The sequence below is a fragment of the Cnephaeus nilssonii genome (assembly GCF_951640355.1).
Source record: "Cnephaeus nilssonii genome assembly, chromosome: 1".
Lineage (NCBI taxonomy): Eukaryota > Metazoa > Chordata > Mammalia > Chiroptera > Vespertilionidae > Cnephaeus > Cnephaeus nilssonii.
In genome coordinates, this window is record NC_137072.1 from 66468190 (window position 1) to 66485134 (window position 16945).

The window sequence follows — 16945 nt, forward strand, 5'->3', positions numbered from 1 at the left end:
TAGAATCCAAGATTCTTGACTTTGAAACCAGGTCTTCCCCTTTACAATCCCAGTGTTCCTAGACTTCCCACAAAGCTCTAAGGCCTCAAGTCAGGCCAGTCTGGGCACCAGTCTGCTTTATTTTGACATGCTCTATGGCTTGGTAGGAAGGATGATCATGCTTCCTGGCTTCTTCCAAGCAGAGCTGAACAGAGCTTACCCTAACCCTAACCCTAACAGTGCATCAATGTTCACCGAGTGTTGGGTCCTCAAAGCTCAGAATGTTGTGAAAAGAACACAGAGAATGGGTTTGATCCATCGGAGAGCACACACTGTGATACATATGGAGGGTCTGAGAACTGACCAGCCATGGCAGAGGAAGGGGAGAAAGTTCGGGTAGCATTTTTGTTCATGTCTGAGTCTGCCTTGAGGCCAAGACAACCATGTATCCAGAGGTCAGCCGTTTTACTGAAATGACATTTTCTGTTTATGTAGACATCGTTTAGCAAGCTCCACCACCAGCAGAGCAAAATTAGGAGCTTATGTTGACTGTCTGCTGGAACACAGGCAAATTAATCAGAGACATCTGGCAAGTTGCTGGTCTGCCTTTTCCCTGAGAACACTTGAATTATCATTTGAAACTATTGTTCTTTGGGAAAGGAAAGTTAAAATGAAGACTTGCCATCTGACTTCAGATGCTGACTCTGTTTCAGAAGGGCAATGCTTTTCCTTTGTCGCTCCCACCCCAGGAACGGAATAGGTAAGAGCAGAAAATGCCAGTGAGTCATCTTTTTAAATAAGTCACAGAAGCAGAGTGTGGAAGAGTGTGTTTGTTATTATTTGTGCTTCCTTTCTAAAGTGGTGCTGAGCATTTGAATGTGCATTATAGAAAGGTAGCTCCTTTATTGAACAGGAGTGTTATGGAAAATAGTAGTAGTTATAATAATAATATTTATTTATCACTAGTTCTGTGCCAGGCACCACTCTGAACACTTCATAAATATTGGATCGTATCATCCTTACAACAAACCTATAAGGTAGATATTATTACCACCCCCATTTTATATGTGAGAAACTGAGGCATGCAGAATTGATTAACTTGCCTAAGGTGACACTTTTATATTTTGATATTTTTAATGTTGGAACCAGAATTAAAGGTTGCTATCTAAAGTCTTTTCTAACAACTCCTGTATACCACTTTTCCAAGATGAAAAGTAGAGAACTCTTCACATTTTAGCTGGAAAGCCTTGGAAAAATTAAATATATAATTGGAAATAGATATATTTGTAATTTTTTTTTTTTGGTGTGATTACAAACATCTTCCTGCTGTTGTTATTTCTCCCTGAAAATTATGCTTCCAGAAAGTGTTGCCCTGGTATAAGTTTGCAATAGGGAAAACTTTTGCTGGGGGCAAGAGAGAAATAAACTTTTTTTTCCTTCCATGAAATAGTGACTTAGATGTGGCTATCTGAGAGGTTCTAGATGTAGGTTTTACATAGATAGGTTAGTGAAAACTTTAAAAGTGCATAGACAAACACTTAGTTATCAGTTGGACAGTTAAAAAATTCATACATATGCTTATTGATACTATTGCCTTAACCTGAGTCTTCAGCAAAGCAAAGAAATGAAGATACATAAGGACGGAAGAAGAGAAAAGTTCAATTGTGTGGTGATTCGATAGCCAGAAACTGTGGGTGAAGGTAGCTGAGTATCTGAGGGAAGTGGTCCGCGTGTTTGAAAATTGACAGTTATGTTTCATAGCAATAATGTGCATGTAGACATCAAGGTCAGAACTAGCTAGCTACTGCGGGATGGGGTGAGAAAATCAAGTTCGGGGTTAACTGCTAGATGTCTGTTGTTTTCATTACATCATCTCATGGAGGCTGGGAACTGGCTCATTGTCTAATGAAGAGGGTGTTGCTTTTCTGTTGTATCAAAGGTGAAATGAGAGCTTAGAGTCAAACAGCTTGCTCACGGTCATGCTGTGGTAGTTTTTCTTTTTTAAAAAAATATATTTCTTTATTGATTTCAGAGAGGAAGGGAGAAGGAGAGAAAGATAGAAACATCAATGATGAGAGAGAATCATTGATCGGCTGCCTCCTACACACACCCCCAACTGCGGATTGAGCCCGCAACCCAGGCATGTGCCCTTGGCCGGAATCGAACTCGGGACCCTTCAGTCCGCAGGCTGACGCTCTATCCACTGAGCCAAGCCGGCTAGGGCTGTGGTTGTTTCTTGAACCACGTTTCCAATCTGAGTAGGCTGATGTCAAAGTGTGTTCTCTACCACAGTGTACACAACTCTTATGGGTGGTGCTGCCTATAGTGTGACTAGCTCCCCCTTGGAGTTGGGGGAGAGGTAGGGAGCAAGGAGAAGTTGAAGACCCTGACTGAAATTCAGTGGCAGCTGCCTTGACATCTTGAAGTGAAATAGGCTTTGTCTAGACTTTCTGAGTCCTGGCACCCAGCCCCTCTCACTTCCTGCCCTGTCTTTTCTTCTTTCTCACTAGGACCCAAAGGCCCCTGGGCTCCCCTCATTCTGCGCCCTCACCCTAGCCCCCTCTCAGCCTCTCAGATTACCTTCTGCTCGGTTTACAGCCACCCTTTGCTCCTCACTTTATCCTCAAATCTTCCAGCCGGCCAGTTGTCAGGTGTTAGGAAAATGTTTAATTATTAAGCCTCAGAAAACACTGGGGATGCGAAGACCTGTTGTTTTGAGTAGTCAACAGTCTACATGCTCACAAGCATTTCATGCCAGTTCCCTGCTAGATTCCAGGAAAGAGTGCCGTCGAAACAGTGTAGTTGGGAAGACAGTGGCCTTTTCCTCTTTGCTTGTCCAATCAGAAGGAAGCATTGTCACTGGCCTTTGCCTCCTAGTAAGTGGTGCAGTGTTTCCAGGGTTCTGGAAGCCTAGGCAGCTCAGCTCATGTCACCTGACTTTTCTAGGGTTTAACCTGCAATGAAATTCTCAAGAAGGGGGAAAAGATCTGAAGCCAGGAATAATGCTTTTCAGTTTTTAGACTCTGAAAGTACCTCCTATGTGAAAGATACATTTCTTGAAATTTTTATCCTTTGACCAAAGCTATTTCCTTTCTTTAAAGTCTCATCTATATAATCAAAGCCTAAGTGACTGTTATGGCAGAATGACCGGTCACTATGATGCGCACTGACCACCAGGGAGCAGACGCTCAACTCAGGAGCTTCCCCCTGGTGGTCAGTGCGCTCCCACAGGGACAGCGCCGCTCAGCCAGAAGCCTGGCTCACAGCTGGCGAGCGCAGCGGCTGTGTTAGGAGCCTCTCCCACCTCTACGGCAGCGCTAAAGAGCAGCGAGCTGAGCAGTAAGGAGTAGGGAGCAGGTGGGCAGCAAGGAGTGAGGTATGTCTGACTGCTAGCTTAGGCCCGATTCTAATGAGGAGCAGGCCTAAGCCAGCAGGTGGACATCTCTCGAGGGGTCCCGGACTACGAGAAGGTGCAGGCCGAGCTGAGGGACCGCCCCCCCCCCCCACTTCACTGCATGAATTTTGTGCACCAGGCCTCTAGTTTTAAATTAATCCTTTCCTTTATGCTGACTCCCCCTTAGAAGTATTTGTTGTAGAACTTTCAGCATAGTCTTGCTTGTCAGTTTTTTTGAGATCTACAGCTGGGAATTATACATCTTATATATAATTCATTCTAAAGTGCGAGTGATAAGGAATTCCCAAATTCCTTTTAATCCTTCTAGGAATATTTATTTGTCATGCCAAACTAATTTTAATTGGTAAATTTCAAGGATCAGTTTTGATGGTTTTTTGGGGGTTTATAGATCAAGCTCAGGGAAATAAGAAAAAAAGACCTGCATAGTTTCCAGTTATTTTTCTCCAGATGAGACCCAGGTTAAGGCAATAGTATTTACAGTTCTTTCTTAGGAATAGAAATTCAGAAAAACCTAAGCGTATTAGTTTTCTATTGCTTCATAATAAGTTACTACAAATTTAGCAGCTTACAATGATACATATTTGTTATCTCAGCATTTCCATGGGTCCAGAGTCTAGGCATGTCTATTTAGGTCATCTGCTCAGGATTTCACAAGACTGCAGTGAAGGTGTTAATTAACTGTGTTCCTTTCTAGAGCTTTCTAGAAGAGATTGTTCTCTAAGCTCACATGATTGTTGGCAATATTCAGTTCCTTGTGGTTGTAGGACTAAGGTCACCAGTTTCTTGCCGATTGTCAGCTAGGGCTACCCTTGGCTCCTAGAGACTGCTCAGTTTCCTACTCTGGTCCCTCTTGCAGGCCCTCTCACAATATGGTGCTTAATTTTTTACGGCCAGCTAGAGAATCAATTTACAGTTGGCTAAGATGAAGTCTTATGTAGCATACACTGAGTGAGCCTCCCAATATCATTTCTATATTCTATTGATGAGAAGCAAGTCACAGATTCCATCCCCACTCAAGGGGAGGGAATGATAGAAGGACATGACATCAGAGGGGCTTTCTGAGAATTCTGTACACCATGCCCTTTGGCTTCTCTGTTGTGAGATTGCTGGCTAAGATTCTTGGTCATGCCATACATAAAAAGTCCAGAGTCTTAAACACACAGGTTTATAGCAGTATCATTTACAATAACCAAAAGGTAAAAGAATGGATGAACAAAATACAGTATATACATACAGTGAGATATGATTTAGCCTTAAAAAGGAAGGCAATTCCTTCCTGTTTCATGCTACAACATTAATGAACTTTGAAGACATTATGCTAAGTGAAACAAGCCAGACTCAAAAAGACAAATATTGTATTTTTCCACTTAGATGAGGTACCCGGAACAGTCAAATTTATAGACATATGAAGTAGAATGGAGGTTTCCAGGGGCTGGGAGGCAGAGGGGAGCAGGGAGTTATCATTTAATGGGTATGGACTTTTAGTTTGGGAAGATGAAGAAGTTCTGGAGATGGATGAGGGCAATAGTTGCAAAATGAGAATATACTCAATGCAACTGAACTGTGCACTTAAAAATGATTAAAATGATATAGTTGCTGGTATGTATATTTTACCACAATTAAAATAAAAGCCCAGAGTCCTGGGCCGGACTGGATAGCACACCCCCAAGTGCTAGCCTGTTCATACAGGATGCTGGGAGGAGAGAGAGGACAGTAATATTTTTCTCTTTTCTGTATTTATTAGTAATCTTCAAAGAAGAATGAGATATGACAAAGTCTTGTGACAAACATTGATTATTGTTAATTAATAAGTTATTGCTAATTACTTAATAGTAGTTGATTTCTTGATGAGTCTTCAGTAGAGGTATGTTCCTTCCCAGTGCTGTAGAAATACGGAGGGAAAGGACAGCTTCAAACTCCCTCGTATTTTATTGTTTACAGCTGTAATTCTTTAAAAAAAATATTTTATTGATTTTTTACAGAGAGGAAGGGAGAGGGATAGGGAGTTAGAAACATCAATCAGCTGTCTTCTACACACCCCCTACTGGAGTTGTACCCGAAACCAAGGTACATGCCCTTGACTGGAATCGAACCTGGGACCCTTCAGTCCACAGGCCGATGCTCTATCCACTGAGCCAAACCAGTCAGGGCAACAGCTGTAATTCTTAACCTCAAGTGGACACTATGGGCACCTGACCAGTATTAAAAAAAATTCTGATTTTTGGGTCCAGCCCCCAGGGAGTCTGATTAATTTGGGTTGCGGTCAGGGCCCTGGACATCAGGATTTATAGAAGCCTCTTGATGAGTCTAATGTGCAGCGACCATTGAGAAGCATTTTGTTAGAGGAACAGGTTTCCCTGCAGTTGAATCCAGAAATATCCAGTTTGAGGGTTGGAGAGCAATACTCCTTACAGACATTTAAGGAAACTATTTGCCATTTCTGTCTAATTACCATACAGCACAATGATGGTTATGCATATCATTGTGTGTGTCAGATTAACTTCCTTTTATGTTTTGGTGGTTTTCAGCATTTTATTATTAAACTCTGCTTGTCGGTGCTCATGGGAATAGTATCATCTGCATACATTTATGAAAGGGGAAGAGAAATGTTTGTTGTAAGCACGAAGGAACAGTAAACATGATTAAATTACAACCACACTTAATTAATGGGCAATAGGGCAAGAGAGTTGACAGGAGAATGTCATGCTCATTTTCTGATTACCCAGGGAATGACCTCATCTTTCTCTGCTAGTTTCTCAAATTATAAACTTGTGCATTCATTAGGTGTGTGTTTTTCTTGTTTGTTTATCACTCAACACGTTTTTTGGGAGAAGGAAATAGATGCTTATCCTGCTTATTATCTGTGCCTTGTTTCCTAGGTGACCGACAGTCCCACCTCCACTCTTGTCTCTGTACCCATGATTTTTAAACTAGGAGAAAAAATTTGCAGGTCCTTCAGCATTAATTTTGTTGAGTTCCTACTACATGCCAGACAATTCTAGATTTTTGGTATTAAGAGGATGAAGAAAGCATGGTCATGCTCTTAAAGATCACCGTTTTTTTGGGGGAAATTAAAATTTATTGCAGTCTTGTGTGATGAATCTTCTAAGGTGTACAAAGGAAGGAGGGAGCATCCTTGGTTTAGTGGGATCAGAGAAACCTCCATCGAAGAGATGACCTTGAGCTGGGTTTTGAAGGAGGAATGGATGGCAGGGAGTCAAAGTAGCCTGGCACAGTTGTGGGCCTGGGGTACCTTGGGCATAGAGGGGCGCTGGCCGGGCAGTGGGCTGGACTGTCAGGAGTTTTACCAACACTGTGAAGGAGTCTCCGTAAATAAAGGCAGGTGTCAAGAATAGGGTTTTTTATTTGTTGTTTGTTTTTTGTTAATCCTCATCTAAGGATATTTTTCCACTGATTTTTATCGAGAGTGGAAGAGAGAGGGAAAGTCACAGAGAATCATCAATGCGAGAGAAACACACGGTTGCATCCTGCATGAGCCCAGACCAGGGCCTGGCCCAGGGAGGAGCCTGCAACCAAGGTATGTGCCCCTGACTGGAATCGAACCCAGGACCCTTTGGTCCGCAGGCCCGCACTCTATCCATTGACCCAAACCGGCTAGGGCAAGAATAGAGTTTTTAGAGCTGTTCTAACTGGAAGGTTTTTAAATTGCTGGTAACTTGCTGACCTAATCAAGAATAGCTGTCCTTTATGTAACATATTTTACATGCCAGGCGCCATTCTTAGTGCTTCATATTGTTAACTAATCTAATTCCCATAGAAATCCAGTGACTCATGGACTGTTATTATCATTTTACAGCTGAGAAAACTCAAGATTAAGTGACTTGCACGGGGTTCCACCATTAGTAATGGCAGAATTAGGAATCAGACCCCAGTAGTTCAGTTCCAGGTGTTGTGCCCTTGACAAGTATGATTTACAATATGATTTCTGGGGCATATGTAATAAAGCTATGAAATGTCACCCAAGTCAAGTTACCTTGGCCTCTGTGCTCACAAGGAATCCCAGGTAGATAAGAGGTGTTGAACCCTGCTTTGCACTAAGCCTTATGCAAAGAAGTCTGCAAGCTGCATGCCATGACCCAACAAAAACAAATAACGAGAACACAGGCCTCTAACACTCAGGGCCTGAGAAGGAAGATGGAGGGCCCAGCATAACGAGAACTGTCAGTGGACTTTGATAAATTAAACTTCCTGAAGCAATTTAGAGGACAAGCATTTATGGCTTCAAAGAATGTCGATTACGTACATCGGGGGTATAAAAGGATTGTAAAAGGATTACCTTTGCTGCCAGTAATGGGCACGCATTGGAGATCCAGTCCTATTGGAGGAACTTTGAACTGAGCAGAGGGGCTTGACAGTGCCTCTTTGTTTCTCCATGGTTTCAGAACATTTCCCGTCCCACAGGAAATTACTACTACCACCACCATCAACTATTATTATCGCTGCCATTTATTAATTACTTACTGGCACCTGACCTTAGTTAATGTGCATAATATTTCTATAATTATGATCACCATGCTCTATTCACGTAGGAGAAATCTGAGATTCAGAAAGGTTAAGTGAGCCCTCGCCGGTTTGGCTCAGTGGATAGAGCCAAAATGTTTAGCAATTTTGAATAAAGCTGAAGGGTCTCGGGTTTGATTTTATTCCAGTCAAGGGCATGTACCTCGGTGGCAGGCATGATCCCGGCCCCGGTCGGGGTGCCAGTTCGCCAATCAATGTGTCTCTCTCACCTTGATGTTTCTCTCTCTGTGTCTCTCCCCTTCCCATCCACTCTCTAAAAATCAAAGGAAAAATATCCTTTGGTAAGAATTAACAACAACAACAACAAAGAAAGGTTAAGTGACCTGACCAATATTATAGCTAAGAAGTGTGGGGCAGCCAGCGGGGTTTTAACCTGGGACTTTCTGACTCCAAAGCCATACGCATATTTTATTTCTTAGTGAAATTTTTATTGAAGAACATAAATCATAGAGTGAATACACCCATGTAACCACCGACAGGTCAGGAAATAGAACATTGCCAGCTGTCAAAAGCCCCTTTTGCTCCCTCCCAACCCCTACCCATTATCTCCACAAGGCGAGTCACTATCTGTGCCAGTGTGATCAGAGATTACCTTTTGCCTATTTTAGAATTCTATTTTAATGGAACTAGGAAGTATGTACTCTACAGAGTTTGGCTTCCGTTGTTTACGAGATTCACTTACATTTTGTACATAGCAGTGGTTCATTAATTATCTTCGTTATGTAGTGTGTGTTTCATGACTATACCACAATTTATTAATTTGCTATTGATGGGCATTTGGTTGTTTGTCACATGTAGCAATTTTGAATAAAGCTGCCATGACCATTTTTGCACATGTCTTTTGGTACATTATTATGATTTATGATGGATATATACCTAGGGTGGAAATGGTGGCTGGTACACTTTATCTGAGTTCACATTTAATATAAATTGGCAAATTGTTTTCCAAAATGGTCAAACAAATATATACTATCACCAGCAATGTATGAGTATTAAGTTACTCTACATTCTTGCTGGCATTTGGCATTGTCAATCTTTCTCATTTTAGCCATTCTGGTGGGTATATTGTGGTATCTTATTTTAGCTTTGCTTTACTTTTCCTGAATAATTAACAAGGGTGAGCACTTTTTAAAGTATGTATTTTACACTGATGTGTGCTTTCCCCCATATATATGTATATTTGTTTGAGTTTCTGAACTTTCTGTTCAATTCCAAAAGTATTTTTATCCATCCTTATGCTAAGAGTATATTCTCTTATTTTGATTAATAATTTTTGATATCTACTACTTTATATCTTCCAATTTTGTTATTGTTTTTCAAATCGTTATGCCTGTTCTTGGGCATCCTTATAACTGTAAGAATTCTAGAATCAGCTTGTCAATTTTTATAAATTAAAAAAATATTGATTAGGATATCATTGAACCTGATCAATTGGAATAGATTCACATCATAAAAAATTTAGTCTTCTCATTCATAACTGGAGCAGATGTCTCCATTTAGTTAGATTTTATTAATATGTTCTACTTTCCAGTATAGAGATCTTACATGTTTTGGTAGATATAATCTGATATAATTGATGTCTTTAATATTTTATAAAATGATAACCATTTCTAAAATTTCATTTTTAATTGTTTGATGCTGGGATATAGAAACACAATTGAATTTTCTTATTGACCTTGTATTTAGTGAGATGGTTAAAAATCACTTGAACGACACAGGGGTTAGGGACACCGACTCCCCTGAATTGTAAAAAGCCAGGATAAAATGTGTGACTCCCCGAAAACTTAACTACTAGGAGGCTGCTGTTGATTGGAAGCCTTCTTGATAACAAAACATATTTGGCATATGCATTACATACTGTATTATTGCTATAAAGTAAGCTAGGGAAAAGAAAATGTTATTAAGAAAAACCATAAGGAAGAGAAAATACTTATATTTATAATGTTTATGGGGGGAAATTTGCATGTAAGTGGACCCATACAGTTCAAACCCATGTTGTTCACAGGCCAACTATACTTCTATGGTATGTTAATGGAAGTTAAGCAACCCCCTCCAAATAAGAAAAGAAAAGAAAGAAACATAAATAAAAAAGACACTGAGCTTTGGGAAACATTAAACAGACTTGTTTACTGCAAGATTCATTTGAACCTTTAAAGTCATGCATTATGAAATCCAAAAATTGTTTAAACTCAGCATACATTTGCTTATAAAGGACCAGTACTTCTTGGAACATATTTTGGAAAGTGGGATATGTTAGCATTGACGAAACATTTGCTGGAATGGTACTCTGGCATGAAAGGCCCATGAAAGCTGGGGCTTTGGGGGTATTTTCTCAATGTTTATTAATTGAATGAATTGTTGGTTTTAGTGGATGAAGGAAGAATTAGATCAGGGTGAAGTCAGTTTTTTGGCAGGATTAATCTGATATCATGGTATAAGATGGACTGTAGGGGAATGAGGCTAGGAATGAAATACCCAAAATGAAGCTGTTAAAGATTTTTTTTTTGTACTGTGGTGACATCCTTGAAAATAGAAACAAAAATTGATAAAAGGGGTGTTTTAGAGAGAATTGACAAGATTTGCTGATTGATTAGATGAAGGAAGAAAGAAGTTCTCAAGGTACTCAAAGAGTTTGGATGGTTGAGGATGGTGGAGTCACTGTGGGGAAGAAGCCACTTCTATTGTGTTTCCTTCAGGCAGCCTGCCGAGCTGATGGATGTAGTCGTGAAGGAAGTGTCTAATTCTATGACAGTTTACCGTATGTTTGAGAACTTTCTGTGTAGAAAATGATTGCAAGTTTTTAAACAGTAAAACTAGTGATGGGAGAGAGTTTGAATGAAAAATACTGAAAAAAGCCCTCCCCTATTTAAAAAAATCACACTGAGGTTGAGTGAGAACAAATGTTTTGTACAAAGATTCTGACTTAGTCCACAAGCCAACTTTTTTTTTTTCTAGTTCATAAATTCTATGATATCTACATATACATATAAAGTATGCTAATTAAAACATTTTAAATTTTGGTAATGACGGTTGGATAATTTATTTGTAGCTACTCTTTTCTAAAAGAAAGAGCATTCTAGGATTATCAACTAGTGGGCCTTGGATTTTGGATATGAAAAGGCTGTGAGATTTAAAATGTAGGTTGTCTAGTCTAGACATGCTAAGAGGCAAAACTTAGGCAAACCCAGACTACTACTACCACCCTTTATATCTGCTCAAACCTAACAAGTCCCAAGGGAGCTGACTTCTCCAGCTCAGAAGAGGCAGTGGATGGAATGAAATCAGCACAGACTTCAGACCCACAGACTTAGATTTAAATCCTAGAGCGAATAAGTTGCTTCTTACCTCTTAGTCTATTATTTTAATAAAATAGGAATAGTAATTATCTCGCAGGATAGTGGTGAGGGTTAAATAAGATGTAAAATAACTAGTACCATAGGCAGTATGCATACCTGTACACAGTTCATCAATGAATGAACTGTGTTGTTGTATTTTATTTTTATCTTATTAATTTTTTAAATATATTTTATTGATTTTTTACAGAGAGGAAGGGAGAGGGATAGAGATCTAGAAACATCGACCAGCTGCCTGCTGCACACCCCCCACCAGGGACGTGCCCGCAACCAATGTACATGCCCCTGACCGGAATCGAACCTGGGACCTTTCAGTCCGCAGACTGACGCTCTATCCACTGAGCCAAACCGGTTTCAGCTGTGTTGTTGTATTTTAAATATACCATCTATCTACCAACCAGATTTGCTTTCCATCCCAAAAGTCAGGTGCCCATTAGTAATGCATCTAGTGATCTTGAGAGGTGCTACATTTGTGATGAAGATAATTAGGAGTGATAATAAATTTGGTGTGATCATGATTACCAGAAAAATATTCAAAAAAATTTAAAGATTTTACATGTAAAGAATAGCAGTTATAAGGGTCAAGTGTTGGTTGGGCTAGAAAACAAATTTGTCCTGCTGGAAAAGTTGTAAGTACTTAGAGAGTTATATCCACATTCAAAATGAAATGAATCTAAACAGCAAAACATGGTTTTCCTTCATTGTAACTAACATCTCTTTTTCTTTACACCAGTGAGAAGAAGCTCATTACAGATGCTCTCAATAAAAATCAGTTTTTGAAGAGACTGGATCCTCAGCAGATCAAAGACATGGTGGAATGCATGTATGGAAGAAACTACCAGCAGGGGAGTTACATTATTAAGCAAGGAGAACCAGGAAACCACATCTTTGTGTTGGCAGGTGGGTTTCACAGATTTTTCCAGTTATTGTATAACAAATATTTTGCCTATTGTCTTTTGATTTTTGCAAACATTTATAAAAATGCAAAAACAGTTTGCTGTGTTTGCAGAAAATGTAACAGATTGAGATCATGAAATAGTAACATTGTTGATCTATTGTGATGATAAGAATATTTACTGAATGCTTTCTGTATGTCAATCATCCTGTTGAGCACTGAATAGAGAAATCTCATTCATCTTCTCATCAGTTCTGTTACTGGTTACTGATGTTGCCCGTATCTCCATGTTACTAATTTTGATTCTGTCACAGAGAGGTTGAGTAACTTATCCAAGGTCACACAGCTCCTAAGTGGTGGAGGTAGGATGCAAACTTAGGTGATCTGATTCAAGTCTATATTTTAATCACAGTGTCACTCATTCAATAACTACAAAAAGCTGTTTCCATTAAAAATACTATTGTTGACATTTTTTTAGGTGTACCAGGAAAACACACAATTAGTTTGTCAACGAATCAAATGGAATGCCTTGAAATTACAACTGGTAGTTTTAGAGCCATTTAATGGTTTCCTTCATATATGATTACTTGAACATTAAAGGATTCATTTCTCAAATGCATATTAAATGCGTGTCTTATAGTGGTATACGAAAACTTTTTTTTAGATATAGAAGCAAGAAATTATTTGAGTAGGGTTTATGGATATTGAACACTCTGTCAAATTCTGAATTGCCCCAACTTTTTCAGTTTTAGGGGGAAATTACAATGGGTAGTTTTAGAGCCATTTAATGGTTTCCTTCATATATGATTACTTGAACATTAAAGGATTCATTTCTCAAATGCATATTAAATGCGTGTCTTATAGTGGTATACGAAAACTTTTTTTTAGATATAGAAGCAAGAAATTATTTGAGTAGGGTTTATGGATATTGAACACTCTGTCAAATTCTGAATTGCCCCAACTTTTTCAGTTTTAGAGGGGGAAGCTAAATTGGTTTACCCAGACAGAATGGTAACCTGGGATGTGCCGTGGCCTTCTATTTTTGATTACAGTTCATGACAATCCAAGCAATGCTTTTAAAATTTTCTTATTTTTAAATTACTTTTATTAAAACTCACTTAAACTTATATGAACATAATATAAGGTTATACAAACACAATATAAGCACATTTAGACACATCTCAACAAAAATACCAGAATAAAGGTATAGGCTGAATATTAGCTAAAATTACAGACCAATAAAATTTGAGTTAATAGTAATATGATGAATGATGTTTAGTTGACTAAGTCACTTTTCATAGTCTCTAAGTTTGGCATGTTCTAATGAACAAGCGCTAACTCAGTGATCTTGCCACTTCTTCAGCTATGCTTTTATAATTCTTGTTTACTTGGAGTCTTAAGTGTGGGGCAGATGTTGCCTATCCAAACAAATTAATAATCATGTATTATTCTATTTATAGTATGTGAAAGATTGGTTTCATATACTTTGATTCTTTAAAAAACCCAGTCTCATAACTATTGATTTATTATTTGCCATCTACAATTTTGTAGGTACCCTTAAAATTCTACAGTCACTCCCAAGTAATTATTTTACGCAAGAAGTAAATTATAGTCTTAATTTATGCACCCTTCATGTTTTGGGGGACAGGTGATCCAGAGCAATTTTCCCCTCTTTCCATTTTTTTCTTGGCCATTTTGCTTCTACTTTAGCAACACTAAAACATTCTGGAGAGAAAAATTAGGTCATTAAGTCAATAAGTATTTATGGAACCTGCTAGAAAAGGATGAGAAACTCATGTCTGCCCATCTTGTTCCTTGCCAGTAACTCTGATGAAAGGCTCGGGGAGAGCGGAGTTTGAACAGAAGGCAGCATCCATACAGTCATTCAAATCAGGGCTATAGCACACATGGAAATGAAAATGAAACAGTTTCTTATTTGAATTAATTACATGTTATCTAAGGACTCAATTGCCTGATTCAATTGATTGAGCAAATTAATTTGTTAATTAAAAATCTGCCCTTTATAAGATACAGCATGAATAGCAAATAATAAATGATGTTTAGCTTAAACTTTTGATAGTCCATATATTGTCAGTATTGCTCAAGTCCAATGAGACATAACCTTAGTATAAAAATGAAATGCGTTAAAATCTACGATACCAATTTGGCAGTACCATTAAGTGGTTTCAGTGGAATGGAATTTAGTTGTAATGAGAACTTATTAAATTTTTTATATCTAATTTGTAGGCTTTGGAGCCTAAGCAGAGTTTATTTGTTACTAGAATATAAGTTCTATCAGAATCAGTATCTTTTCTGTTTTGTCCACTCTGTTTCTGGCACCTGGACCAGTTCCTGGTAGTACATAAGTGCCAACATAGGATTTGTTGAATGAGTAGATGAACAGAGACCACCAAATCTACTTAGTGATGAATTAGGAGAAGGGAATTCTTCAAGTAGAATAACCCCACTAAGAATATAGGTTCTTTTGCAAATTATTTTAGTTATGTTAGGTTTTATTTGCATTTCTTCAAAGGGAAAGGAGCATAGAATTTCCAGGGTTAAAAAAAAAATGGTGAGGAGGTACCTGAAGTACTGCCTCTCCCTTCCTCCAACCTTTGTCTAAATAAAGATGAGTTTCAAACACTTTTCTTCTACACTTTTTCTTTATAAGACATCATTTTTAGAGTCATTTTTGTTTTATAACAAAATTGAGAGGGGATATTTCCCATTTGTCCTCTGCCCCCTCACATCCATAGCCTCCCCTATTATCCATATTACTAACCAGAGTGGTACATATTTTTAAAAATTATTTTTACTTTTTTCCCAAGAATGGACCTATATTGACATATCTTAATCACCCAATTTCATAGTTTACCTTAAGATTTACTCTTTTTGTTGTTCATTCTATAGGTTTAGACAAATGTATAATGACATGTATTGTTCATTATAATAATTTAGAGAACATTTTCATTGCCCTAACGATCCTCTGTTCTCTGCTCATTCATTTCCCCTCACCCAGCCCTGACAACCACTGATCTTCTCATTTTCTCCATAGTTTTCCCTTTTCCAGAATGTGATACAGTTGGAATTGGTGGCTTTCACTTGGTAATATGCATTTAAGATTCCTCCATGTTTTTTCATGGCTTAATAGCTCATTTTGTTTTAGCACTGAATAACATGCTATTGTCTGGATGCACCACAGTTCAGTTATTCATTCACCCATGGAAGGGTATCTGGGTTGCTTCCAAGTTTTGGCAATTAAGAATAAAGCTGCCGTAAAAATCTGTGTGCAGGTTTTTGTGTGGTCATAAGTTTTCAGTTCTTTTGGATAAAAATACCAAGGAGCATGATTGTTGGATTGCATGGTAAAAGTATATCTAGTTTTGTTAAGAAACCACCCAACTGTCTTCCAAAGGGGCTTAACCCTTTTGCAATCTCACCAACAATGAATGAGAGTTCCTGTTGCTCCACATCCTTGTCAGCATTTGATGTTGTCATTTTTTCTGGAATTTGGCCATTCTAATATGTATGTAGTGATACCTCATTGTCGTTTTAATTTACATTTCCCTGATAACATTTGATGTGGATCAGCTGTTCATATGCTTGTGTGCAATCTATATATCTTCTTTGGTGAGTGTCAAGGTCTTTGGCCCATTTTATTTGTTTTCTTAATGCTGAATTTTAAGTTCTTTCATATTTTTTACAATAGTCCTTTATAAGATGTGTCTTTTGCAAAAATATTCTTTTTCCAGCCTGTGGTCTTTTTCAAGCACTCTTCTTAGTGACTTCCATTTATTAATTCATTTCACTGAATGAGGGGCTAGACAACTACCGAGGCATAGTTAAGTAACTTACTCAAGGACACAGCCGATGACTAGTCAGAGCCAGGTAGTCTGACTCTGGGGCCAGTGTACTTCTCAGTCACGATAGTGTGGACAGCTGTGGTGTGTTTCCAAGACATACAGTAATTTGTGTTTCTTGTACAAGAGAAATTGCTTCATAGATTAGAATGAATTTAAATAAAACACTTGCCATCCACTGCTTCAGAGAAAGAACATTGTAACAATGATAATATTCACAATAGCTAACACTCATATGGCATTTACTATATGCTAGCCTACCTACATTAAGTTGTTTATATCTCAACAAGTGCATGAAGTAAATATTATTTTTCCCATTTTGGACAAGGAACCTCAAGGAAAGAGGGTAACACTCTCAAGGTGAACAGTTAATGGTAAGTGACAGAGCTGGTTTCAGTCTACATTCTTAACCACTTTATTAAAATGAGAATCATAGACATAATAACTGTATGCTTTATGTACTTTTTAAAAATTTTTGGAATCCAGGCAGATTTTTATTATTTGTGGTTTTTGTTTTTGTTTTAATTCTACTTGATAGAGGGCCGAGTAGAGGTGTTTCAAGGGGAGAAATTGATATCATGCATCCCTATGTGGACCACGTTTGGGGAACTAGCCATTCTATACAACTGTACAAGGACTGCCTCCGTGAAAGGTAATAGTAGTTGAAATGCTGTAGTTTTGAATTGTTATACAATGTTAAAGGTAATCTGGTTGAGTCACTATTGCATCTGGTTTAGTCTTTTGCCTTCCATTGTGACCCATATGCTCTTATTAATAGAAATGCTATGCTCTTAAGAACATTTATTTTGAAGCACTTGTCTAAATAACTCAAATTTAAAAGTACTTTCCCAGTAGATACCTGTATGTAAAATATGAACAAGGCTTTCAGCTGAATGATACA

At 38.3% G+C, this 16945-nt stretch overlaps 1 protein-coding gene across 1 annotated transcript in view; it reads left to right on the forward strand.

Moving 5' to 3' along the window:
* Positions 1-16945, forward strand: part of PRKG2 (protein kinase cGMP-dependent 2) — a 91546-nt gene that overhangs the window by 14872 nt on the left and 59729 nt on the right. Inside the window, exons 3-4 of the mRNA XM_079776301.1 lie at positions 12023-12189; positions 16583-16696. Coding sequence (XP_079632427.1) covers positions 12023-12189; positions 16583-16696 — 281 coding nt within the window. The remainder of the gene's footprint in view (positions 1-12022; positions 12190-16582; positions 16697-16945) is intronic.